This window comes from Ahaetulla prasina, chromosome 3 (genome assembly GCF_028640845.1).
Source record: "Ahaetulla prasina isolate Xishuangbanna chromosome 3, ASM2864084v1, whole genome shotgun sequence".
Classification (NCBI taxonomy): Eukaryota; Metazoa; Chordata; class Lepidosauria; order Squamata; family Colubridae; genus Ahaetulla; species Ahaetulla prasina.
In genome coordinates this window covers 123,474,522-123,499,902 of record NC_080541.1, presented here as the reverse complement: position 1 = coordinate 123,499,902, position 25,381 = coordinate 123,474,522, and the positions used below count along the sequence as shown (strand labels likewise).

The window sequence follows — 25,381 nt, the reverse complement described above, 5'->3', positions numbered from 1 at the left end:
GAACGAACACAAGGTATAGTTAAAGATAAAACAAACATATGCTAAAAATTTTTCGTCCCAACTTAATTATACCCCTACAATCATCAGTTCCTAACTTCCCCCCAAAGCAATCAAACATAATACATCATAATCATTCAAAAACAGTCTGATAACTCTTAGTCTGATATCTACGTTGAATATAGTCAATCCATTTTTTCCATTCCTTTAAGTATCTTTCTTGCGTATTGTCTTTCAAAAAGGCTGATATCTTCGCCATCTCAGCCAAATTGGCAACTTTCAATATCCATTCTTGTATTGTTGGTACTTCTTTTTTCTTCCAATATTGTCCTATTAGTAATCTTGCTGCAGTTATTAGATTTAAAATCAATTTAGTCTCAATTACTGTACAATCCATAATAATTCCCAACAAGAAAAATTGCGGCAGGAACTTTATCTTCTTTTTCAGAACATTTTGTAAAATCCACCAAATTTTTATCCAAAAGGCCTTTATGTCCTTACAAGTCCACCAAATGTGAAAATATGTAGCGTCATCACAATTACATCTCCAACATTTTGCTTGCATTTCTGGATACATACACGATAATTTTTTAGGATCTAGATGCCATCTATAAAACATTTTATAAAAATTTTCCCTCAGATTCTGTGCCTCATGAATTTAACATTTCTAACCCAAATTTTTCCCACGTTTCCAATAATATTGGCTCCTGAAAATTTTGTGCCCACTTTATCATACAGTCCTTTACCAAGTCCCTTTCAGAATCTATTTCAAGTAACACATTATACAATCTCTTTATATGCTCCTGAGACTGATTTCTAATTTGCTTTACCAAATTTCCTCGTTCTGCTCTATACCAATTTTCTGATCTCCTTCCATCTAGCACGTAATTGCTCATATTGAAACCAAGTATAATTTTTCCTTCCTCTCTTAATACTTGCAGAGATTTTAACTGCAAATTACCTCTTTCAGTATACAAAAGATCTTTATATGTAATCATTTCCTGCTTCTGTTCTATGTTTATATTTTCTACTGTATGTCTAGGACATGCCCATATAGGAACCTTATAATTTAGTTTATAAGAGTATTTTTCCAAACACGCAGAAGGGCATTTCTTAGCACATGATTTTTAAAGGCCTTATCCACTTTTTGTCATAAATTAAATATGCATGCCATCCATATAACAAATCATAACCTTCTATATTCAAAATTCTATCCTCTGTTAAATTAAACCAATCACTTATTGCAGAGAGAGCAGCTGCTTCATAATATAATTTAAAATTAGGCATTTTTAAACCTCCCTTTCCGAGAATCTTGAATTATTTTCATTTTAACCCTAGCTTTTTACCTTCCCATATAAATTTGTTAATTCCTTCTGCCATTCCTCAAGATTCTTATCTTTCTTAATTATTGGTATCATCTGAAAGAGGAATAAAAATCTAGGTAAAACATTCATTTTAATAGCAGCAATTCTCTCCAGCAAAGATAATTGCAATTTTTTCCAAACAATCAACTCCTTCTGAACTTTTTGCCATAAAACCTCATAGTTATTCTTATACAATTTCACATTTGATGACGTAATATAAACCCCTAAGTACTTAACCTTCTTTACAATTTCAAATCCTGTTACTTCCTCTAGTTTTTCTTTCTGTTGTCTGGTCATATTTTTTATTATCACTTTTGTCTTTTTCTGATTTACCTTAAACCCTGAGACATTCCCATATTGATCAATTATTTCCAACAAAGATTTACTAGAATTTATAGGATTTGTTAAGGTAATCACCAAATCATCTGCAAAAGCTCTTAACTTATATTCATACTGTCTAACTCTAATTCCCTCTATCTCCTTTACTTCTCGTATTTTATCCAATAATGAATAATGAATGTTAAATGAATCTGGCTTCCCCACTGATTTTGCTTCTCAAAAGGTTGCAAAAGATTATCACATGAACTTGGGACACAGCAACAGTCATAAGTATGAGTCAGTTGTCAAGCGTCTGAATTTTGATCACATGATCATGGGAATGCTACAAAGATTGTGAGTGTGAAAAATGGACATAAGTCACATTTTTCCGTGCTGTTATAACTTTGAATGGTCACTAAATGAACTGTTGCAAATCAAGGACTATGTGTAGTTACTGACCAAAGAGCAGAAAATTACTAGGACAAGAGTAACTGAGTTTGAGGTAGGGGACAAAAGCTTAGCATATTGTTTGGAATGTTAGAATTATCTTATTTATAAGAGATTTTAAAAAGTGTGGTCTTTAAAGTGTTTTATACAATGAAACAAAACAAAAATTAAAGGCAATACCTTAAAAGGAAGTGTTTAAAAGCCAATGTGAATAAAAATACTGGATTAGTGACATCTTCCCTTTTAGAGAGGTCAGTATCCAGGAAACTGCTTAATAATAGTAAGGAGACCAAACTGACTTGCAAGAAAGACCATATGAAAAATAGAATGGAGGCACAGCAAGGCAAAATATTGCATGATCATACCATTAAAAGAAAGTAAAAGGCAAAGCAGAAAACAAGACCTGGCAGTGGCTAAGAGCATGGAAAGTTGAAGAAAGAGACAGGAGGCTAATTCTGGCTAGACCTCTGCAAAGGTGAAGAAATAGTGGATCACTTAGTTAGCTACTGCAAGAAGATCACACAGATTGACTACAAACAATGGCATGACTAAGTAGCAACAATGATGCATTCGAATATCTGCAAATACCATTTGCCTGCAAGCAAGAACTGATGGGACCATGAAATAGACCAAGAACTGTAATGGAAAATAAAGAAGATTTAAATGCTCTGGGACTTTAGAATTCAAACAAACACCAGCCACATAACATCCCAGATTTAACAATTGATGGTAAGAAAAATCCACTGAATAGTGGATGTTGCAATACCAACATCATCATGTAGCAATATCTGGAGACAGCAGAATGGAAGAGAAAGAACTGGAGAAAATCACAAAATGCAAAGACTGCAAATAGAAATAGACTTATTGTGGCAAAAGAAAGCAGGGTACCAATAGTAATAGGAGCCTTGGGTGCAATTCCAAAGCATCTGGAGTAACACTTGAACACTATCGGCATTGACAAAATCACCATCAGTCAATTGCAAAAAGCAACTTTACTTGGAACAGCTTACATCCTGCAACAATCCTTTTAACATCATTAAACAATAACACCTGCCTTTGCAAAGATTCAATAGGTGGATAAAAATGCCAAATCCAGTCTAAACTTGTGGCTGACTGAGTCCAAACATAATAATAATAAATATAAATATGCAAAACTTTTGACTCAGTAGTACACGATAAACTCCTAAAACTAAAATCCTATGGCATTTCAGGACCCCTTCACAAATGGATATCTGCTTTTCTGTCTAACAGACAAGTGGTCAAAATTGGCAATGCTCTATCAAATCCTGTTCCTGTCAAGAGTGGCATTCCTCAAGGCAGCGTCCTTGGACCAACACTCTTCATACTATACATTAATGATCTTTGTGACCATATCGCAAGTAATTGTGTTCTCTTTGCTGACGATGTCAAACTATTTAACACCACAGACAATGCATCTATCATCCAAAAAGACCTTGATCATCTAACCACTTGGTCTAAAACTTGGCAACTCCAGATCTCAATCAGCAAATGCTCAGTCTTACATATTGGAAAAAAGAACCCAATCACTAAGTACCGTATATACTCGAATATAAGCCGATCCGAGTATAAGCCGAGGTCCCCAATTTTACCCCAAAAACTGGGGTAAACTGGGGACTCGAGTATAAGCCGAGGGTGGGAAATGAGGCACCTACCGGTTGGGGAAACCCTCCCTCCCTCAGCTGAGAAGGCTGGCGGCTCCCCGCCCGCCTCTCACTGCACCGGCAGGGCTTCCCGCGCCGTCCGGTAAAATGTGAAAAAGAAAAAAAAAACTCGAGTATAAGCCGTATATACTCGAGTATAAGCCGAGGGGCTTAAAAAAAAAACTCGAGTATAAGCCGTATAGACCCGAGTATAAGCCGAGGGGACGTTTTTCAGCACAAAAAACGTGCTGAAAAACTCGGCTTATACTCGAGTATATACGGTACATACTTGATGGACATTACCTTACAGATGACCCCCACCCCGTTAAAGACCTTGGAGTTTTCATGTCAAATGATCTAAGTGCCAAAGCCCACTGTAACTACATAGCAAAAAAGGCTCTAAGAGTTGTAAACCTAATCTTGCGTAGCTTCTTTTCCAAAAACACTACACTACTAACCAGAGCATATAAAACATTTGCTAGACCAATTCTAGAATACAGCTCGCCTATTTGGAACACTCACCATATCTCTGACATCAATACAATTAACGAGTCCAGAAATATTTTACAAGAAGAGTTCTCCATTCCTCTGAAAACAACAAAATACCTTATCCCACCAGACTTGAAATCCTAGGCTTAGAAAACTTGGAACTCCGTCGCCTTTGACAAGACCTAAGTTTAACTCACAGAATCATCTATTGTAATGTCCTTCCTGTTAAAGACTACTTCAGCTTTAATTGTAATAATACAAGAGCAACCAATAGATTCAAACTTAATGTTAACCGCTTTAATCTAGATTGCAGAAAATATGACTTCTGTAACAGAATCATCAGTGCTTGGAACACTTTACCTGACTCTGTGGTCTCTTCCCATAATCCCAAAAGCTTTAACCAAAAACTTTCTACTATTGACCTCACCCCATTCCTAAGAGGACCATAAGGGGCGTGTATAAGAGCACAAACGTGCCTACCGTTCCTGTCCTATTGTTTTTCTTTTCTTCTTCCTATATATATATTGATGCTTATACCTCCTAATATTTACTCATATATATGTTTATATACTATATAATCCTTTTTATATGATGTTGTGACAAAATAAATAAATAAAATAAATAAAATAAAATAAAATAAAACTGTCATAGGGATTGAAAGGTGCATTAAGCATGGGGATCATAAACAGGTCTATGACAATTCGTTTGGCCAACTTGCCACAGCCAACTCGCCATGAAACAACTCGCTGCAGGACAAGAGTTATATGAATATGAAAGAAATGGTGAAATAGAATCATTAAAGAAAGGATGCAAAAGAGGGACAGCATGAAATGTGAATGATTTTTTAAATTTCAAATAATTAAATTTAATTGTTAAATTGTCCTGTGGCGAGTTATTCTGCGGCGAGTTGGCTGTGACAAGATCGCTGTGGCATGATGACTTGGTTGCAGCGACTTGACTGTGGCGAGTTGTCCCATTCCACTGTAAACAATAGGCAGTGGGTCGCAGTATTCCCCCCCCCAAAGCAGACTGAGCCCTAATGAAAAGTTTCTCAGAATTTGTTTTTGAAAGTCACCTAGAGAAAGAAAGAAGGTTGTTTGGCTGAATGCCAAATCAATTCTGTGGTTCTCTGGGGCAAAATAGGACACCCTCCAAAATGACTATAGTTGTGCCTGAATATTTTTGATGCTTCATAGGCAGAAAAGCAGAACATTTTCAAAATTTATTGATTCATGTATAATTTTCCATGCATGGAATACAACAATGTATTCATGAGAGCTATAGTCCAAAATATCTAGACAGCACAAATTGCTTATGCTCTATATTGTTTTTAATATGAATGGAAATAGTCAAATTTGAAGAAAAATAGCAAATGGTTTCCCTTGTAATCTCATCTCATTCTTCTTGGAATAGTTACAGGATTAAAAAATAGCAACAATACCTTTAATACCCTGAAGCAACAACATCTGCCTATCCCAGCTGTTTGGAAAGAACTAGATAGGTGGATAAAAATACCAAATCCAGTCTAACCATCTGGCTGACTGTGCAACCAACCATAATAATAATATGTAGACTAACATTCTCACCAAGCCATTTCAGCACTGGGGCAAGTAACAACTTACAACAGTTCATTTAGTGACTGTTCAAAGTTACAACGGCACTGAAAAAGTGACTTATGACCATTTTTCACACTTATGTCCATTGCAGCATCCTTATGGTCACATGATCAAAATTCAGTTCATATTAATGAGAATTGCAGTGTCCTGGGGTTATGTATCATCTTTTGCAACCTTCTGATAAGCAAAGTCAATGGAGAATCCAGATTCACTTAACAGCAGTGTTACTAACTGCAATGCAACTACAATGATTCACTTAACAACTGTGGCAAAACTCAGCAATATAAATTTTGGGCTCAATCGTGGTCATAAAGTGAGGACTATCTGTCTACACAATATGAGATCAGTGGAAGAAGACCCCAAGAACTTTGCAAGGAAAAGGGGGACTTCTCTCCTTGGACAGTATTTTATGACTGCTGTTTTTAAACATCTGGCATTCAGAAGGAACCTGTGCTGTGATTTGGCACAAAATGTATCCTCACTACATTCCAGTGTTTGAAATGCTGGATCCTTTAAAAAAAAAAAAATTGGCAGAGAGCACCAAAGCATCCACATTCTCATCTTTATTGTCAGAAAACAAAACTAACTTTCTAGTAATCTGAGAAGCTGCACCCTTCATTTGTCAATGTTAAGCTTGTTTAACTATCAAGGAACAAGAGAATTCTTGAAATACCACAGCAGCTTTCCAAAGTGATCAACTTCAGAGAATTGGGTTTTAAAGCTCTTCTGATGATAGCCAAAAGGTTTTTTTTGGGGTGTGTGTGTGTGCCACATAGATACTGCAAAGTGAGCCCCTGATTTGAGAAAATGTTGTAGGGAAGTATAGAAATGAACATTCATAGACCAACGTTGAACTGTATTTAGCTCACATACAAAACAAATGAAAAATATCTTCTCTAAATCAGGGGTCCCCAACCTTTTGGACCTCAGGGACCACCAAGTCCATAATTTTAAATCCAGGGGACCACTAATACGAATCCAGCACGCCGCTTGCTGAAGCGCCTGGACTCCCAGTGACGGGATGGGGTCCTTCAGGCACTGTCCCTCCTCTCTCTTTCTCTCCCTCTCCCCTCTCTCTTCCACTCTTTCTCATTCTCTCATCCTCTCTCCCCCCTCTCTTTCTCTCTCTCCCACTCATTTCCTCATCTCTCTTTCTCCCCCCTCCCCTCTCTCTTCCACTCTTTCTCATTCTCTCTCCCTCTCTTCTCTCTCTCCCATTCATTCCTCAACTCTCTCTCCCTTCTCTTTCTTTCTCTCCTCTCTCTCTCCTTCTCCGTCTCTCTTGCTCTCTCTCCACTCATTCCCTCATCTCTTTCTCCCCTCCCTCTCTCTCTTCCACTCTTTCTCATTCTCTCTCTCCCTCTCTTCTCTCTCTCCCATTCATTCCTCAACTCTCTCTCCCCTTCTCTTTCTTTCTCTCCTCTCTCTTTCTCCCTCTCTTTCTCTCTCTCCACTCATTCCCTCATCTCTTTCTCCCCTCCCTCTCTCTCCACTCAGTCTCTCATTCTCTCTCCCTCTCTCTCTCTCTCCCACTCATTCTGTCATCTCTCTTTCTCTCTCCTCCCTCTCTTTCTCTCTTTCTCTCCCCTTTCTTTCTCTCTCCCCTTTCTTTTCTCCCTCTCCCCTTTCTCTCTCTCCCCTTTCTCTCTCTCATTCATTCTGTCATCTCTCTCTCTCCCTTTCTTTCTCTCTCTCTCCCTTTCTTTCTCTCTCTCTCCTTCTCTTTCTCTTTCTCCCCCTCTCCCCTCTCTTTCTCTCTTTCTCCCCTCTCTTTTTCTCTCATTCTCTTTCTCTCTCCCCCTTTCTCTCTCTCCCACTCATTCTGTCATCTCTTTCTCTCCCCTTTCTCTCTCCCCTTTCTTTTCTCCCTCTCCCCTTTCTCTCTCTCCCCTTTCTCTCTCTCTCATTCATTCTGTCATCTCTCTCTCCTTTCTCTCTCTCCTTTCTTTCTCTCTCCTTCTCTTTCTCTTTCTCCCTCTCCTCTCTCTCTCTTTCTCCTCTCTCTTCTCTCTTTCTCTTTCTCTCCCCTTTCTCTCTCTCCACTCATTCTGTCATCTCTTCTCTCTCCTTTCTCTCTCTCTCTCTCTCCCCTTTCTCCCTCTCCTCTCTTTCTCTCATTCTCTTCTCTCTCCCCATCTCTTTCTCATTCTCTTTCTCCTCCCCTCTTTCTCTCTTTCCCCCACTCTTTCTTTCTCATTTTTTCTCTCTCTCCCCCTTTCTCTCTCTCTCTCTCTTTCTCTCTCTCTCTCTCCCACTCTTTCTCATGGACCAGCCACTGTCTTGGGGCTGAGAGGAAGTCAATCTTCCCACTGAGACACTGAGGTGCAGGAGCACCAACAAGGGATGGAAGAAACTTGCAGCTTTACAGCAGAGCCCTCACCGGCTGGAATGAGGTAATGGTGCGGGGGGGGGGGATGGCGGTGCAGGCGGGCAGAAGCAATGGGTGGCGGGAACCCCAGACTGTTTCTTCCCCCTGCTTTAGCTTCCTGTCGGCTGAATCCACCAGTGGCTGTCCCCGCCCCTCGCCTTCCCTTCCCAGTCACTCCTCGCCTGGCAATGGAAGGGGAGGGGGGGAATTGAGATTCGCTCCATATTCCAGAATGGGAGCAAAGCTTCGTCTCTTGCTGGATCTTTCTCTCTCTCTCCCACTCTTTCTCATGGGCCAGCCAGTGTCTTGGGGCTGAGAGGAAGTCAATTGTCCCCCAGAGATACTGAGGTGCAGGAGCACCAACAAGGGCCAGAAGAAACAGCCGCAAGATCCAGCTCCCGCTCTGGAATATGGAGCAAATCTCCATTCCCCCCTACCCTTCCCTTGCTAGGTGAGGAGTGACTGGGAAGGGAGGGTGAGTGGGGGGACAGCCACTGGTGGATTCAGCTGACAGGAAGCTACAGCAGGGGAAGAAACAGCCCGGAGTTCCCGCCACCCGTTGCTTCGGCCCGCCTGCACCACCATTCCCCCCCTTGCACCATTACTTCTTCCAGCTGGCGAGGGCTTTGCTACAAAGTTACAAATTGCCTGAACCTCCCTCAACAGCGGAGATTTACAGTCCCACCATGAGCTGCCTGGCCAGTCCCATCTTCCAGAGCTCTAGTCACAGGACTGGCCATTGCTTATCCCAGAGCAGCTCCTCCACCCGGGTGCACTGCGGACCACCAACATTTTCTCGCAGACCACACCGGTTGGTGACCGCTGTTCTAAATAGTAAAATGACAAGATTTCAGAGCAAATATCCCTCTTTCATTTAAAGAGAAAGTGTTCAATGCACAAAAAGTGCTACTGTACTTAAAAGTGATTTCAGAAAGGTAGAATAATGTAATGCCTGGAAATCAGCCAATGTTTGATAAAAGATGGATTCAAATAGCAATCCAGTCTGTTCCCAGTACGTCCAGTCATTTTAAGAAGAAAACTGATAACCTCAAGGCATGTTGCATCTAAAACGAACCCATAAAAGATATTAATTGCTGTCAGGCTGAGCCATCATACCTCACAGGAAACTAGAAATACAAAACTTGAGATGCCCAAAGGCCTTTTCAGAGAGCTAAAATCTGTTCACTTGAACCACTAAATGTTCACATGGCAATAAAGAAGGGATTTCTTTCTTTTTTTAAAAAAAAAAAATCACAGTTCCGTGACAAGTTAGAGCATACCTGTATTTCCTTTTTGCTATGTGTATAAATTTAAGCTATCATAGGTGCTTATCTGCATAATAAATCTGCAGTGTATTATTTTCCAAATTTTTAAAAAAGTTTTTTTTGCTCTATTTTAGAAAAATGAGCCTCTCTCAGATTACAAAATGTAATCAACTCCACCCAGGACAATTAGATTAAAGAGTATCAGAGTAGAGCTCTTAAGCTGTTCATCAGTGCGAAGTCAATTCACAAAATGGAAATTGTGGTGGAGCTTCAAAAATGTAACCATCCTCCTCAAGATTGGAGTCTTTGCTATGATACAGTGAAAACAGAAGCAAATAGCCAGAGACAAGCATAAATTTGGACCACAAATGTTCCTGCTTTTTGCTTGATTGCCACTATATTTTCAAAACAAATACATATCTGACTGCATCAAAATCTCAGCATAAATCATAATATTATGAGTTAATGATAATAGAAAAACGTCCACATTTGTGGCAAAATAATTGGGCCAATTGCATGAATTGATGGGAAATTCCATCAACAGCGATATACTCCTCCCTCCTCCTGTCCTTTTCTGTGTCAAACTATAGCATAGAACATTAGACCTGACCATGATCAAAATTCTGCCCCACCTCAAAGCCCCCCTCCCAAACTGTCGATGAGCTCATCCCTCTAGGCTCTAGTCTTTACACTGCTATACTATTTCTCCTTAGCACACTCTCTTTCTCTTGCTCTCTTTTTACAATTATCCCTTGGAGTAAAAGGCTCTCTAAGCTTTCTCCCCCTAACATCAGTCTTCCCCCCATATGAATTCTTTAAAGAGCAGTGGAACCCAGTTTTTGTTGTTGTGTGGTCCATCTCAACATCACAGGTGGTCTCAACAGACTGATTAATACCCTTTTTGATTTTACAGCTGAACACACACACACACTTATAAATCATTTTAATATTTGGAGTTTCGCCTCTTTAAAATGATGTATATGAGCTTCCAGGCTAACTATATAACAGGAAAAAAAAAACATATTTTAATTCACCACCAATGCCAATACCACTGACAAATTAAGAAAATAATATAGGACAGGATCTTCTTAGTTTGCCGGACAACCTGGTTTCTGTAAAAATAAGCTCAATTTCCATTATTAGTAAAAATAACATCCGTCCAAGTTCAGATCACTCTGAATGTTTTGCACAATTTCTGCAGAACCTGTAACCAGTGGTAGGTTTCAAATGTTTTTGCTACCAGTTCGGTGGGCATGGCTAGGTGGGGGGCCATGTGACTGAGTGGGCATGGCCAACTTGATGTCACTCGCGCCCATGCCTACTCAGTCACATGACACCCCCCCACCTAGCCACACCCACAGGAAAAGGTAGGAACATTTTAGGAATTTCCACCTATCTACCTCTGCCCACCCTTTGCCAGTCGCCCCCGTTTCCCCTCCTTTAGCGGCTTATCCCCGCTTCCTCCCCCACCACTGCCTCTTTGTTCGGGCTGCTTACCTTCTGCAGCAGCTGGTCCAGAGTCCAGAAGGCAAGCTGACCGGAGTTTTCAGTGGCCCCCAGCTAGCTACCGCTGCTGGAAAGTGGCTGGCAAAGAAGCCTCCACAGACCACCAAAAAGTACCGGAGGTCGCCGAAAATGTTGCATGTTCTTCATGCATCTGCATCCCATTGGACTTGCAAGGCAATGGGATGCGTGTGTGCAAAGAACATGGTGGCAACAAACATGGCGGGGCGGAGTGAGCAGCGGAAAACTGGTTCAGGGGCGTGGCAAGCCAACCATCTCTACTGGTTTGGCAACCTTGGCCAAATTTCCACTTCTAAAAACCATTTGTCTATGATTAGGTTTTATTCAGTTCTTTCTCCTTCTAAAACTCTCATCTTTTCTTACAGGTTGCTTTTAGCTCTTTGCTTAATTTTGGATTCTTTGTCCCTTTGCTTTTATTTGTTAAAAGAATTTTCCCAGCCATTATCAGAACTATTTTTATTATAAACTCCATTAGTTTTTAACCTCCTAAACATTTCGAACTATCATATCTACTCAGTTAGTCAATTTCAGGGGCTTCTTAGTTGCAAGTGCAATTAAATAAAACCACTGATTATATTACTGTATGACAATTTACAGTAAAAGGTTACTGGGTTTGTTATTATTCTATTACACTTACATTTATGTTCTAGAGTACAGTACTTATTTTTCTCATTTATTATATCAAATGAGAATAAAATACTATTCTACTATTCTAACCAGAGCAGAATCTGATGTTATAGGAAATGTTCACTTAGCATAGTTTTACTTTGCCTTTCCTCCATGTCGGAAATTATATGTCTAAGGCCATCCAGTGAATTTGCTGCCACAGGCATTGTATATACATTTCTTAAGAGCAGGAAAATGCTGCAGCTAAATTCATTCCATCTTCCCAAAATGTTAGGAAGGAAAATCTTGGCATTGCTACTGCTGTACTTGACAGATTCACTTTACCTTAGTCTCACAAGCACTCTAGGCTCCGCGATCAGTCACCAAGCTTAATTGGCTGCGCCTGGCATTTAAACAGCATTCCAACTACTAATGGCCAGCTACAAATGCCAGTAATTGCTCCCACTATCTCAGAGACTGAGATCATCAAACTTGATGTATTCATATTACATGTTCCAAGGGAGATATCATGCCACTCATGCCGAGGATTTGAAAGACTGTAGCATTGCTGTTTCAAATTATCAGCCATTTTATCTAACTTAATATTTTATAGAAAATAGATTCTCTGAAAATAAACTCTACCTGAATTCAAAATTTAACACTATAGGAGTGTTGCAAGGCAGTTTGAATATCAGGGCAAAAAGGGGCATCTGAGGAACACCCTCTCCTTTTTTTTTTTTTTTTTTTTTGCTGATGGGCACTGGCAGACTAGTTACGGTATGTGGTAACAGTGCTCTAAACGATGCCAAGCATTGGAGGCCGGCTTCATTTTAACGTTCTATGGAAATTCAGAGTGACACCATGTCAAAAGGAATGTTGAGGAGAGCCAGGTGTTGCCTAGTTTAAAAACCATCAGTGGTGAGGCTTGGTAGCTTACCAAAGACTAGTGATATTGATCATACTTTCCTATGAAAAATGGTCCTTTCCCTTTATAGCATACAGTATTTATACTAAAATTAGCAAAACCACAGACATAATATATTTTCCAAGTTACTCTCCCATTTATGCGGATAAAACACAGTGTAGTTTCCTTGGCATAATGCTGATAAGTGGTGCTGATAAGATTACTGCAATAATTTATAGGAATATTTAGGAAGTGTACTAACCTATTAATAATAACAACCACCACAATAATCAGTCTGATTTTTCTAAAGAATTTCAAGTATTATTTTTTCACAATATTTTTCACATGTCTTTTCAGTGCTTGGACTGTTACTAGTTGACTGTTGTATTGAGTAGGTCAATAAGCTGGCATTTCTATGAAGGATATAGCACTTCCACAGCAAAGATCCCTGGAATTGAACAAATGAGGAATGTTAGCATCGTACATTTATTCTGCTTCAGTTATTCTGTGACAACCCCAGTACAATCTATGAGGTAAGGTTAGTCTCTAAAGAGAATTTATGCCATACTGCTGCATATCTTTCATTTGATTTTTTGAAAGAAAGGCAGTTGGCAGTGGAGCTCGTCAAAAAATGAAAAAATGTGTTTGTTTGTTTTTTTCAAAACAAAAAAGAAATGCTCACTTGCCTTTAGGAATGACCTCTACCTTGCCAGTAAAACTCAGCTTTTGAGAAGTGAAGGCTATTCAGGATCCCAGACCTAAGGGAAGGGCCATCTGGAATTGGACAAATGTCCATATCCGTATCTTGAATTTTCATCCAGAATTCCCAGGAAAGCCCCATCATCTGCCACCTTACAAAGTGACTGTGGGTCTCAGAATAAAAACGTATTAGGTGCTTCATAGCGGTATGGCCCCTTTGGAACTAGCTGGCATGCAGCCCAGGGGAGCCCCCAGCTCCATCTACTTCTAGGCTACAAGATCTGCCAGCTCCTTCATGGCAGCTGAAGGAGCTGACCCAGGCAGCAGCAGGAAGAGTGGACAGAACTGTTTGGTATTTCTACCTCTGACTTGCAGGAAACATCTAATGAAGAGATGCAAAACAAGAGGGAAGGGGTAAACCTGGAGTTCATTTCCATAACTCCAATAGGGGGGAAAAGCAGGCTAACAGGGAGATAGTATAGAGAGCCATAGTGATGATCTTGGAGAAAGTATGCAGAAACAGTTACAGAAACAAAAGCATGTGTCAAGTCCAGGAAACGGAAAGTGAGAAAAGATCAGACAGGCCTCACCCTTTTTCACTGAGGCATAAGAAGAAGGGAAGGGGAACACAGCCAGGCTGTGTTCCCAGGCTGTTATAGTGATACTCTATCACTATAACTTGACTATAACTTCATATTGCCCATTCCATGATATAAAAGCCTTATTCCATCCACTTGTTTCTCAATTCCCTTGGCACCTCCTCATGGCATGGTTATTATATGTAATAACCATGATGTTATTACATATGAAATTATGTAATCCTGGAACCGAAAGTAGGAGGTTTTTGTAAATATTTACTCAGAAGATCAAGTGACTGCTACAAACGTGTCCTAACCTGTACCATGCAATGATTTGGGAAAGCCTCCCAATCAATGCTGTATATTTCAGAAACACCTGACAGGTTGGGAGAAGAAATAAAAATAAGTGCCATTTCCTGGGGTTTTTCCCCCCTCACTGGCAATGATACAAATGTAAAAATGCACCATCTATCAATAAGAATGAGCCTTGAGTCAGAAGCTGGGCCTTCTTGTAGAACAAAACTTGGAATCTCCTGGGTATGAAGCATAGCTGCTCCACATAGGCTTGGCATCTCAGGGTCTTTGTGGGGGCGGGCAGGGAAAGATCTATATGAGACTTGGAGGTGCTTGTCATGAACAAGATCATTAAGTGATCTCCCAATTGAATGGTTGAAAGATTTTATTCTTCCTTTCTATTTTTCGTCTTCATTTTGCTATGAATTATTCTCTTTTCCTAATAAAAAGAGAACAATCTGTTAAGGCAAATTTATTATCTGTCTTCTAATGATGCTGGAACATTATGTTGAAACTGTTCTATACAACTCCAACTTTTAGGTGTGCAAAACACAAGTAAAGATAAAATTTCCTTCAATCAAATCCTGGTGATTGTATAGAACCATGATGGCGAACCCATGGCACATGTGCCAGAGATGGCACGCAGAGCCCTCTTTGCTGGCATGTGTGCCATCGCCCAAAATCAGATCTCCGTGGCGTTTCTTTCATGAGCTTCTGTTTCCCTGCAAATGACAAAACAGAAGCTCATGAAAGAAAAAGATCTTACCTCTTGCCGCACTGCCGGTGTGGGGATGCCCTGCCTCCTGCCAGCCAGCTGGTCTTCAGGTCTCTGCTGCGCAAGTCCACACATGCACGTGTCCACATGCATACCTTTCAGTTTGGGCATGCGCACGCGTGTGCCGTCTGGGCACTCAGTGTCTAAAAGGTTCACCATCATTGGTATAGAACACCTATGTAGTCTTCCTGCAACTAACTAACCAACCAATCAGTTTAAGTATCAGAAATCAAGAAAAATATAAAAATAAAATGACATTTAAATACTAATAATGTAATCATTGTCTAAAGAATGCATATTATTCAACAGAACCTAAGGTCATATATTTCTGGTATTAACATCATTCAAAACTTTATATGCAACAAGTGTTTTCTTCACCGATTAAAAAAAAGTTTCTATAACATTCATCTAACCGAGCTGGGACATATAATAATAAAGAAAAGATTAGTTTTCTTCAGCTGTAATTTGAAATGGAACAATATTGCAACATATGAAATATGGGAGCTGCAGGGAAAGGCTCAGCAAGCTTAGGGGTGTTACTAAATCTTCCATATAAAACTGCTGAGAGATGCTAAACCTGGCCTTAAAGAAGAATATTTCATAGAATGGCAAAATAAGGAATGTAATAAAATAGCTGGATGCACTCAGTATGTTCTGCTGGATGTCTGATGTGCTCTGAGATCAGCCTACTTTCATTTTTATGTGTAATGTCTAAACATCTTTCTCTTTCAATTTGCTTAATCTGCGCAAATTCTAAAAGATGTAGAGAATTTAGAGAAAAACCATCTGCTGAGACTTTCTCCAAAGCTACCTGACATTGTGAAGACTAAATTTGGCCAGACAGGACAAATGGATCAGTCCTTTCAGGATGTAAGAAGCATTTAAGCTAATATCTATTAACTTTACCTCAAACTTCAAGTGTCCATTGGATAAATATCTTTCTCAGGAACATTGCTACAGGAAATATTTTTTATATTTTTTACTGTTAATTTCTAGTAAATCACATGGCACACATAAAACACCACATCAGAGGGAATTGAGAATATTAGTGTTCCTAATTCAATGTAATCAAGAATCTTGCCCTTCCTAACTTATTAGAATGAAGTTCAACATTGCTAAATTGAGAAATTGCTCATGTAAGGTGCATATACTTTGGAATTAGAGCAGTGTTTCTTTCTTTTTTCCTAAAAAGGAAGAACATGTGGAACCCTTGGTGCTCTCTAAGCTTGGTTGTTTAACTGCAGACAGGGAACAGTTAGGAACTGTTTTTTGTTATATTGTTTGTCTGATGTTAATCCTTGCTTAGCTGGTTGCTGGAGATGATGCTTTCTGTGGTTTTTGTCCCTTTCTTAGCTTTTTTACTGTCTCTTTACCTGCCCCACTCTACATCAAGGGGGGCTGTGTGGAGAGAGTTTCCTCTATCAAATTCCTGGGAGTCCACCTTAGCCAAGATATCACCTGGAAAAGTAACACGTTCCAGGTGGTCAGGAAGGCTCAACAGAGACTCAGTTTCCTTAGGGTCTTGCAGAAAAATCAGGTGGAACAATGACTGATTAATTCCTTTTACCAGTCTGCGATAGAAGGTGTCCTCACATATTGTGTTACGGTATGGTATGCTGTCTTGACAGCCATGGACAGAAAGGCATTACAGAGGGTGATAAGCATGGGCTGTCCCCTGACCTCACTGGACAAAATTGCCAGGACCCGCTGCCTTAACAGAGTGAGGAAAATCCTCAGGGATGATTCACACCCTGGTCAGCACTTCTTTACTCTCCTACCGTCGGGAAGGAGATATAGTCAGACTTCTGAACACAACGTAACACCATAATTAGGTTTAATATGATGGACTTGCAGGGCCAGCGCAACGTGCAACATGTTCATACCGGTATAATATAATGTTATATACAAATATGTATATGGGAATGTGTACTAGTTATTACTTATTTGGGCTTAGGGATTTCTTTTTCTTTTATTTTGAGTTATTGAGATGTATTCTGTATTTTGTGGGGGCTGCACCAAGGGAGGCTCATTCAATCTCATTGTACACATGCTGTGTATTGACAATAAACGTTTGATTTCATCTTTTGAATGGTGTGTAAATGTGGTTTATATGTGTATGTCTGTTGATGGCTGCTTCATGTCTGCAAGCAAACTACTAAGCTCAGAGAACACTAAGGATGCAACACTTCAACCCTGAGCTACATGTATTCTTTTTAAAGGAAGAATATAAAATGCTTTTTCTTTCAAGTATACAGCTTGACTTTCTTTGCTCTTCCCTTTCTAATTTATAGCATTTGGTCTCAGGACCTTGTCTAACTTGCCTCAGTCTGTACCTACGTCTCTTTCACTGGTCCACTCACTTCGGGTAAGTCCTTTGGCTCAGCTTGAGACTCAGTCTGATCCAGATTGATCTCTAACACGCTCCTCTGAATCCGACCTGAGGCATTGCACAGACCTAGTGAGAAGTCCTCTGCTTTGGGCTGAAGGAGAGTGAAAATCAGATGTCACGCACTTCCTAGAAACAAGGTATTTATTTTTATCTGCATGAAGGAGTTATCTGAACAGAACAATCTTTATGATTGTTGCATCATTTATGCATGTGAAACCTTTATACTTCTGTTATTTAGTGCTTTTGTTTAACATGAAGTAGTTGTGTAATGCTGCCTTTGCTAAGAAAAATTAAATGTTCCCTGGAGGCGAAGAAAATAACAAAAATGATGAAGCAGCAGCCGCAACACACAGGAGGAGGAGGAGGAGCAGGTCACACTGCGATCTGCGGAAACCTTTAGTCACATCAGATGGGATGGTGCCAACCTGCTCCAATTACCTGAGGTATGTATAATGTAAAGTTAAATAGAGAAAAATGAGCATACATCCATGTAGAAAAGCCCAGTGGGGTAGGATGTTCAGCATAGGATGCTCTCCCTGTTCCCATCCTTCTTGCTGTTAGGTAAAATTGTTAATCCCTAATGAACCAAGCCTGAATTCTAGCATATAAGATAATGAAAAAGCAGAACTCCTTCAAGAAGGTAAGGTCATTAATTTCTGTTCCCTAGATCTCATTTTAGGCCAGCTTTCCTTCATTTGCAACAATTAGAGCTTTCCAAACACAAGGGAATCTAAAATGGTATTTTGTCTTCATCCCAATTAGAGCAAAGGAACAGCAGGCTGTGCTGCTGCTAATTACAGGCTTGCTATGGTGTCAGATTTTTTTTTCCTGAAGCTTTGATTAGAGAGAGATTTGCCCTATAAGTTCCCATCCTCTGAAGTGCCGTTTTAATAGATGAATCTGAGGATTCCTCTCCCCCCCCCCACCATTTCTCATATTTTGATAAAGCAGAAGGTTACTTCTTATTCATTTTAATTGAATAATTTAATGATAAAAACATGAATACTTGCTAGACATGAACAAATAATGGAAATACAGAAATGGAACAGTGAAAGGAGTTTCACATGCTGCTAATTGTTTTTTTTTCAAAAGACAACTGAGGAGCAACTTGGAAGTACCCCAAAAAACCAATTTCTACATTGATTACAAGAAGACTGCCTGTTATAGTTTTAATATGAAAACCATATTTTTAATTTCATTTTGTCACAACAGTATACTATTATATTTAATATAATATAATTAATTAATAATTAATATAATTAATTAATATAATTAATAATATTAATAATTTAATTAATAATTAAATTCTAAATATTATATAAATATTTAAATAGAAAGTATTTATGTTTTTAAGAAAAACATACAGGAGAACGATTAAAACAGTTCACCTCAAGAAAGATTCTGAGGATGACTTCCTTCAGTGATCAAAAAGCAAACAAAAAATAAATAAAATGCATCCTATAATCAATTATTTCAAAGAAGACTCAGATACAGATACACACATTAGTGCAACTATCAGCTAGAACTGGAAAGTCTAGATCCTGTCTCTTTGCAATTAGAAATGTAATTAAAGTAACGAGGAGCAGCTGCACAAGGTGATGAACACTGCACCCCGTTTATAGCAACGATGTGCAATAATGACCCATCAAAGATCAAAGGCAAACTGTTTGCCATTAGATAACTCTTCCAGTTGAGACGCTATATAAAAGCATAGAGATAGAGGGTGGTTACTGAAATTGGCACATGTTTTAATGTAACATGACCAAATGTTTAGAATATTACCAGAGTTGCTGTTTTATTAAATTTATTTCCACTTTTATCAGGAACAGGATTCCAAATCTTCTTGTGACTGGCTATTTTCCTGTGATATCCAAGGAAGGTCTTTCATCCTAGTAAAAGCATTTGAACACATAAACCTGCTAACAGAATCTGAAGCGATGAACATATCAATATGTTCCCACTACTGCATCTAATAACTGATGCTATCGTACACTCACTTTCAGGGCTTATGTTAACCTTAAAGTTCATTGTCATCAAGGGATTTGAACCCAGCCCTCCAAAGTACAAATCAAACTGCTAAAGCACTGCAGTACACAAGGTAAAGCATGTAATAGACATCAACATCAATCTTCAGCTACTATTTTTCACTGAATAAAATGTTTGCTAATTAAAACTAGCCAAATATCATCTGCATGTCTATACATTGAAACTCTACACCACAATTGCTGTCTTAGCTATTTTATCTCTTCTCCTGTACTTTCCAGCATTTGGTGGTCATACCAAAGCTATTTTAGGTACAGCTGTTGCCAGGATTGCTAGTAGCACATGTTGCTGAGTGCCATCTGTTTCCTTTTTCTTTTTTCTTTTTGCTCCAGTCACATCCAATGCTCTCCAGCATGACATCAATTTTCCTTGTAATTTTTAAGAGAGAGAGAATGCCATTTTACTTGCTGCAAAGCATGACCTTCAAATTATGAAATTCACCCAAACAACTAATCCTAAACTAACCAAAACTAATAAGTTAATGGGAAACTAATAGGAAAACAGTGCGATTCAGAGGTATTATTTTGGCCTTCCTTCATGATTTTTTTCCTAGGTATTTATTCTGCCCTTTCGACCTTACTGTTGCTATTGCTTATTATGTCTTGCACTTGATGCATTGATTTTCTCTTCATTTCAAGACTGCCAGGTTCTTCTTGAATGTCAATGTAGTAATACATTTCATCTGATAAGTTATATTTCTATGTATTTTGTAACTTTTGTTTTCCTTTAAAAATCAAGATCTCATTTCTTTCTTGTAACACTGCCTACAATGCCTTCCTGACAATAAACAGAAGTGAGAAAACTATACTGCATAGTAAACATTTCACAAATACTCCTGTGATTACTCTAAAATGCTAATGGCTAAGATACAAGTCGCCTTCCGCTCACTGATAGTTGCCCTTATGCATTCTTCCCTTCAGCAGCACCCTGGCCATCAAGAGATCAGAGTGCCCTTTCAACGTCATCCAATGATACCATCCCAACAAAGTAGGGCAAATGTGGCAATGCAGCAGTATCCCCGGATAAACAAGTAGTGTGATGTGCAAGAGGGAATATTTGTATATCTGCATCTAATAAGTTCCAAGAAATTAATTAGAGGTCTTATCTAGGTGACCTGCTGCTAAAGGCTAAATTTGACATAGCAGGGACACCAGGGCATTTATATCTTGATATTGTCTGGCTTATTTTTCAGGCAGTCTGCGACATCAAATTTAATATTACTACATATAAGGAGAATGTGTGTGAAGTGAACTTTTCTTCGTAACCTTGAAGGATGTGAACTAAAGTTTTGGATACAAAGAAATGGTAACACAAGGGACATTTATTTTTTCTCATGACTTTTATCATAAATTTCCAGGATTCAACTTATTTCAAATTCACGCTAGTAGAATAAAATTTTTGTTATGGTCACTGACCAGAATTTAAAACAGAAACACATAAATAAAGAAGTAAAACTGAAACAAGACAAAATATTACAACTGGTGGTAGGCTCATAAATGAACAAGTCTGCCTGATTTTACATGCTATGGAACAAAATTTAGCTTTATTCAGGGAGACTGAATCAATACTGATCTGATAATAACAACAACAATAAAAAAGACCAGAATTTCCTGGGTGGTTTATCAGGTAAAACATTATAAGGTGAGTCCTTGAATCCTTGCAGAACAGGAGTGTCAAAGGTAAGTGAAAGCCACCTGACGTATTGGGACTTTTTCCCCCTTCGCTAAAGTGGGGGTGGGGTGGCTAGCATATGATGCATCTGACCCATGGGCCGTGAGTTCAACACCCCTGTTGTAGAAGATACAATATAGCAAGCTATGAGTTGTAGTTTCAACAGACCTTTGTCCAAAGGAACACCGTCTCAGGTTACATGTGATTATTTTTTTTAATAACAGCACTGCAAAACTGTTGTAGGGAAAGTGCTGAAGTCAGTGCTCTTCGCAATTTGGAAACCTTTATGTAGTGTATCTTACTAGTTTGTAAAAGGGGGCTTGACTGTTCAGAAAAACATTCTTGGGTAAAATCAACCGGTCCTCCTTTAATATATTGTTTAAATGTGTTGAATGCTCATACGTGTAACCATCATTAAGTATTTCTCCCCAGGCAATTCAAAATAAATTAGAATAGAATTTATTTATTTATTTATTTCAATTTCAAGAATAACAGAGTTGAAAGGAAACTTAAAGGTTTTCTAGTCCAACCCCCTGCCCAGGCAGAAAACCCTACACCATTTCAGACAAATGGCTATCCAACATTTTCTTAAAAACTTCCAGTGTTGAAGCATTCAAACTTCTGCAGGCAAGTCATTCTACTGATTAATTGTTCAAATTGTCAAGAAATTTCTCCTTAGTTCTAAGTTGCTTCTCTGCTTGATTAGTTTCCACCCATTGCTTCTTGTCCTACCCTCAGGTGCTTCAGAAAATAGTTTGACTCCTTCTTCTTTGTGGCAATCCCTGAGATATTGGAACACTGCTATCATGTCACCCCTAGTCCTTCTTTTCATAAGATTAGACATATTCAGTTCCAGCAACCGTTCTTTATATGTTTTATCCTTGAATCCTCTAATCATCTTTGTTGTTCTCCTCTGCACTCTTTCTAGAGTCTCAACATCTTTTTTACATCGTGGCAACCAAAACTGAATGCAATATTCCAAGTGTGGCCTTACCAAGGCATTATAAAGTGGTATTAACACTTCACATGATCTTGATTCTATCCTTCTGTTTATGCAGCCTAGAACTGTGTTGGCTTTTTTGGCAGCTGCAGCACACTGCTGGCTCATATTTAAATGATTGTCTACTAGGACTCAAGGCAAATTAGCCAAAGAAAAAGGAGGATGAAAAATATGCCCCCCAAATTTTTCTCTGTTTTATCTATTAAGCAATTATAGCAGGGGAAACCATTTGCATTGCTGTAATTTTTTCCCCTTTTCCATATATACTTAATAAAGATGTCTGATTTGTGAATTAATGAAAAAAAAACAACCACTCAAGATTTCTTCTATCCTATCAGCTGTTCATCAAAATGCCAAGGGCACTATTTTTTATGCACTGTGACACCAAGATGCTGTGAGGGAAATCTATTCTAATAATCCAGGGCTTCTTAATTTTTACCTCTCCCCTTTTCCTTTACATTTTGCAGTATTTTCCATTGAGCATAATCACATATTTACCAGGTGCTTATTTAAACAACAGTTATATGAACTGCCGTTATATTAAGCAGAGTAGGGATACCAAATAGTAAAAATTACACATTTATATACTGTATGACAGTTTAGTCCTTGCAGAAACTAAGAGCTCCGACACCGTAAGAAAATTAAACTAAGCAACTCCAACAAATAGCAGGAAACATTTTAAACCACCATAAAAATATTCTGCGATTAGTCCCAAAGGCCAAGATTAAATGGCTATAAACCCGAGGCTGTAAACTTCAAAAGTAGTCTTAGTAGTCTAAAAGCTTCCTACTTGAAATGTAACAGGAACTTTACTAATTCAGGTAAATCCACAAAGCAAATGAACAGTTCAGTATCAATTCAGAATGACACTGCTATATAGCCTTTCCTGGAAGATTCCTAAAAGGCTTTTAGTTCTGACAAGATTATTAGAGTACAGCAGGATGTGGTTTCTTGAATGTGAAATATTAGCTTAGAACACCAAGTTTCCTTATATAATTACCAAGCTTAGTAGCTCCCTCTGGTGGATAGTCAGGAAACTGACCCTCTGAAGGAACACTCACAGTACGTCGCAGGCAACGCCCTTTGGTGGGCTCTGCTGGCTGCTCTTGTCCTCCTTCGACTGCTACCTGTAGATAAAAAGAATATAGGAATGATACAATTTTCAGCTTTCAATATAAATAACTGGAAGAACAACTTAATTTTTCTGGTTCAAAAGTCTTTGCTATTACCCTAATGCACCTTATAGATATTTCATAGATATCTGAGCCAAGATTTAACCCTGTAAGCCTAGAAGGGTACCATAAGGCCTTGGATATGCTGTGCATAACATCTGGGAGTCTCTTTTCTAAATTGTATGTTCTTTCAACTGTATTTTCTTCTTTCAAAAAATGTACAGTGATATAATCAGTGGGGGTAATGATTGTGGTTGAGATGAAAGCAATACTCATGCATGCTCAACCACTATCAAGATTGTGGCCCATAGTGAGTTTGTGTTGGTATCTTCATAGGAGAAATTTTAGACACTGAACTCTAAATTCATTTTTTTGTCTAGCTTCTATGACTGTCTTCTAATATATGAAATGTGGTTCAAGTTTACTTGTTCAACTGCGCAGTACAGAAAGCATGATATCAGATTTTCATCCTTCAGGCAGTTGAGCTGTCAAATGAGTTGCATATATAATATACTGAAAAAAACCCAGCAAATTGTTAAGCACAGAAACTGAATTATAATAGGATGAGCTTTTGTAAAATGAGTTTAAATAAGGATTTTCAAAGTCATGATCCAGAAGTAGCGGCTTGAAATTACAATACTGCTCCATGAAACACTAGGAAATCTCTAGTCCAAGATGTCCAAGAATTGCTGATGAAGAAGTTATGTCAGCCTTGTGTAAAAATTTTACTTAAGAACTTCAATTATTTCCTTAATTTTGGACTTTTAGCTAAGATGTCTGTTTTTAATTGGACACAATTTTGACAGTGTTGGCATTTTAACTTATGGTTTTAGATATGCTTGTTCTCAGTATATATTCAAAGTGACAGCTATATGTAATTTCATAGTATTTATGAGGGTTAATTATTAAATTAATTTGCAGTTTCTTTATTTCTCCCATCAAAAGAATGGAAAATCCAGCAAGACATTCAAGTAGTGTAAAGCTTTTTCCAAACAATTTCTGCAAAAATGCATGAACTTCTAAATAATTAAGTGGGAAACTATCAATTGGAACTAGCTTACAACTGATAAATAATTGTCTCACCACTTACCAATATTTCTCTAGTAACTTTAAAACATTTCAAGTTCTAGTCAGACTTGTTATAATTGATTACAACATAAAGTTATTTTTTTATACAAGGTGTGAATCAGAAAGCCAGCATTACTGTCTTCCCAGATAAAGATTTGCAGACCCTGTATGGTCTAAATCAGAATTAGGCAAGCGGATTTGCACTTAGGATTTCCCTTCCAAAATAGAATAGAATAGAATAGAATAGAATAGAATAGAATAGAATAGAATAGAATAGAATAGAATAGAATAGAATTTTTATTGGCCAAGTGTGATTGGACACACAAGGAATTTGTCTTGGTGCATAGCAGTTTGGTGGTGGACATAACTGGAATGACCGAGCAATTTGGGCCCTTGGCTTCAGATCCTGTAGAATATCCAATGCCACCCGTGTAATACCAGTAAAACAGAGTCTCTCTTGATCCCTCCCATGTGTCTTCCAAAATTGCTCCGTGGTGAGGACACAAGGGAGGGAAATCCTTTTGCACAAATCCACTTGCCTAATTCTGATTTAGATTATAGAGAGACTGCAAATCTTTATCTGGGAAGAGAGTAATGCTGGCATTCTGATTCACACTTTGTATAGAAAAAATATGTGAGAAGCAATTTCCTGGAATGAAGCACGGTTGGCAAGAAAAGCAATTGGGAAGCAAGCAGATCTCTTCTGTTCTCAATTTTCTGATTCAAAAGTGGTAAGCTATATTCAATTTGTCCTCTAAGGATCTATTCAGATGCCAGGAACATTCAGATCAAGCTTCCCAAAAATATGTATAACGGCTAAAAATTCGAAGACTTTCAATGCTACACTATCCATGGCAAACACTAATAATGCCAAATTATGAGAGTCAAAAAGATTGTCTGGTTTAAAAGAGCTGCCGATGGATGCTACATGAACAGCAACATATACTCTAAAGCAGGGGTCTCCAACCTTGGTCCCTTTAAGACTTGTGGACTTCAACTCCCAGAGTTCCTCAGCCAGCTTTGGACCAAGGTTGGAGACCCCTTCTCTAAAGCATCTTTCTCCCTTGCAATGCTTCACACCTTTCTTACCTTTGTCTAAAAACAACTGCATGAGGGTACAGTTGAAGTGTTAC

The 25,381-nt window shown here is 38.6% G+C and overlaps 1 protein-coding gene across 3 annotated transcripts in view; it reads right to left on the bottom strand.

Moving 5' to 3' along the window:
* RASAL2 (RAS protein activator like 2) overlaps positions 1-25,381 on the bottom strand; it is a 157,308-nt gene that overhangs the window by 110,343 nt on the left and 21,584 nt on the right. For all 3 annotated transcript variants that reach the window (XM_058175414.1, XM_058175413.1, XM_058175412.1), the window contains exon 3: positions 23,009-23,135. In XM_058175414.1, coding sequence (XP_058031397.1) covers positions 23,009-23,135 — 127 coding nt within the window. The remainder of the gene's footprint in view (positions 1-23,008; positions 23,136-25,381) is intronic.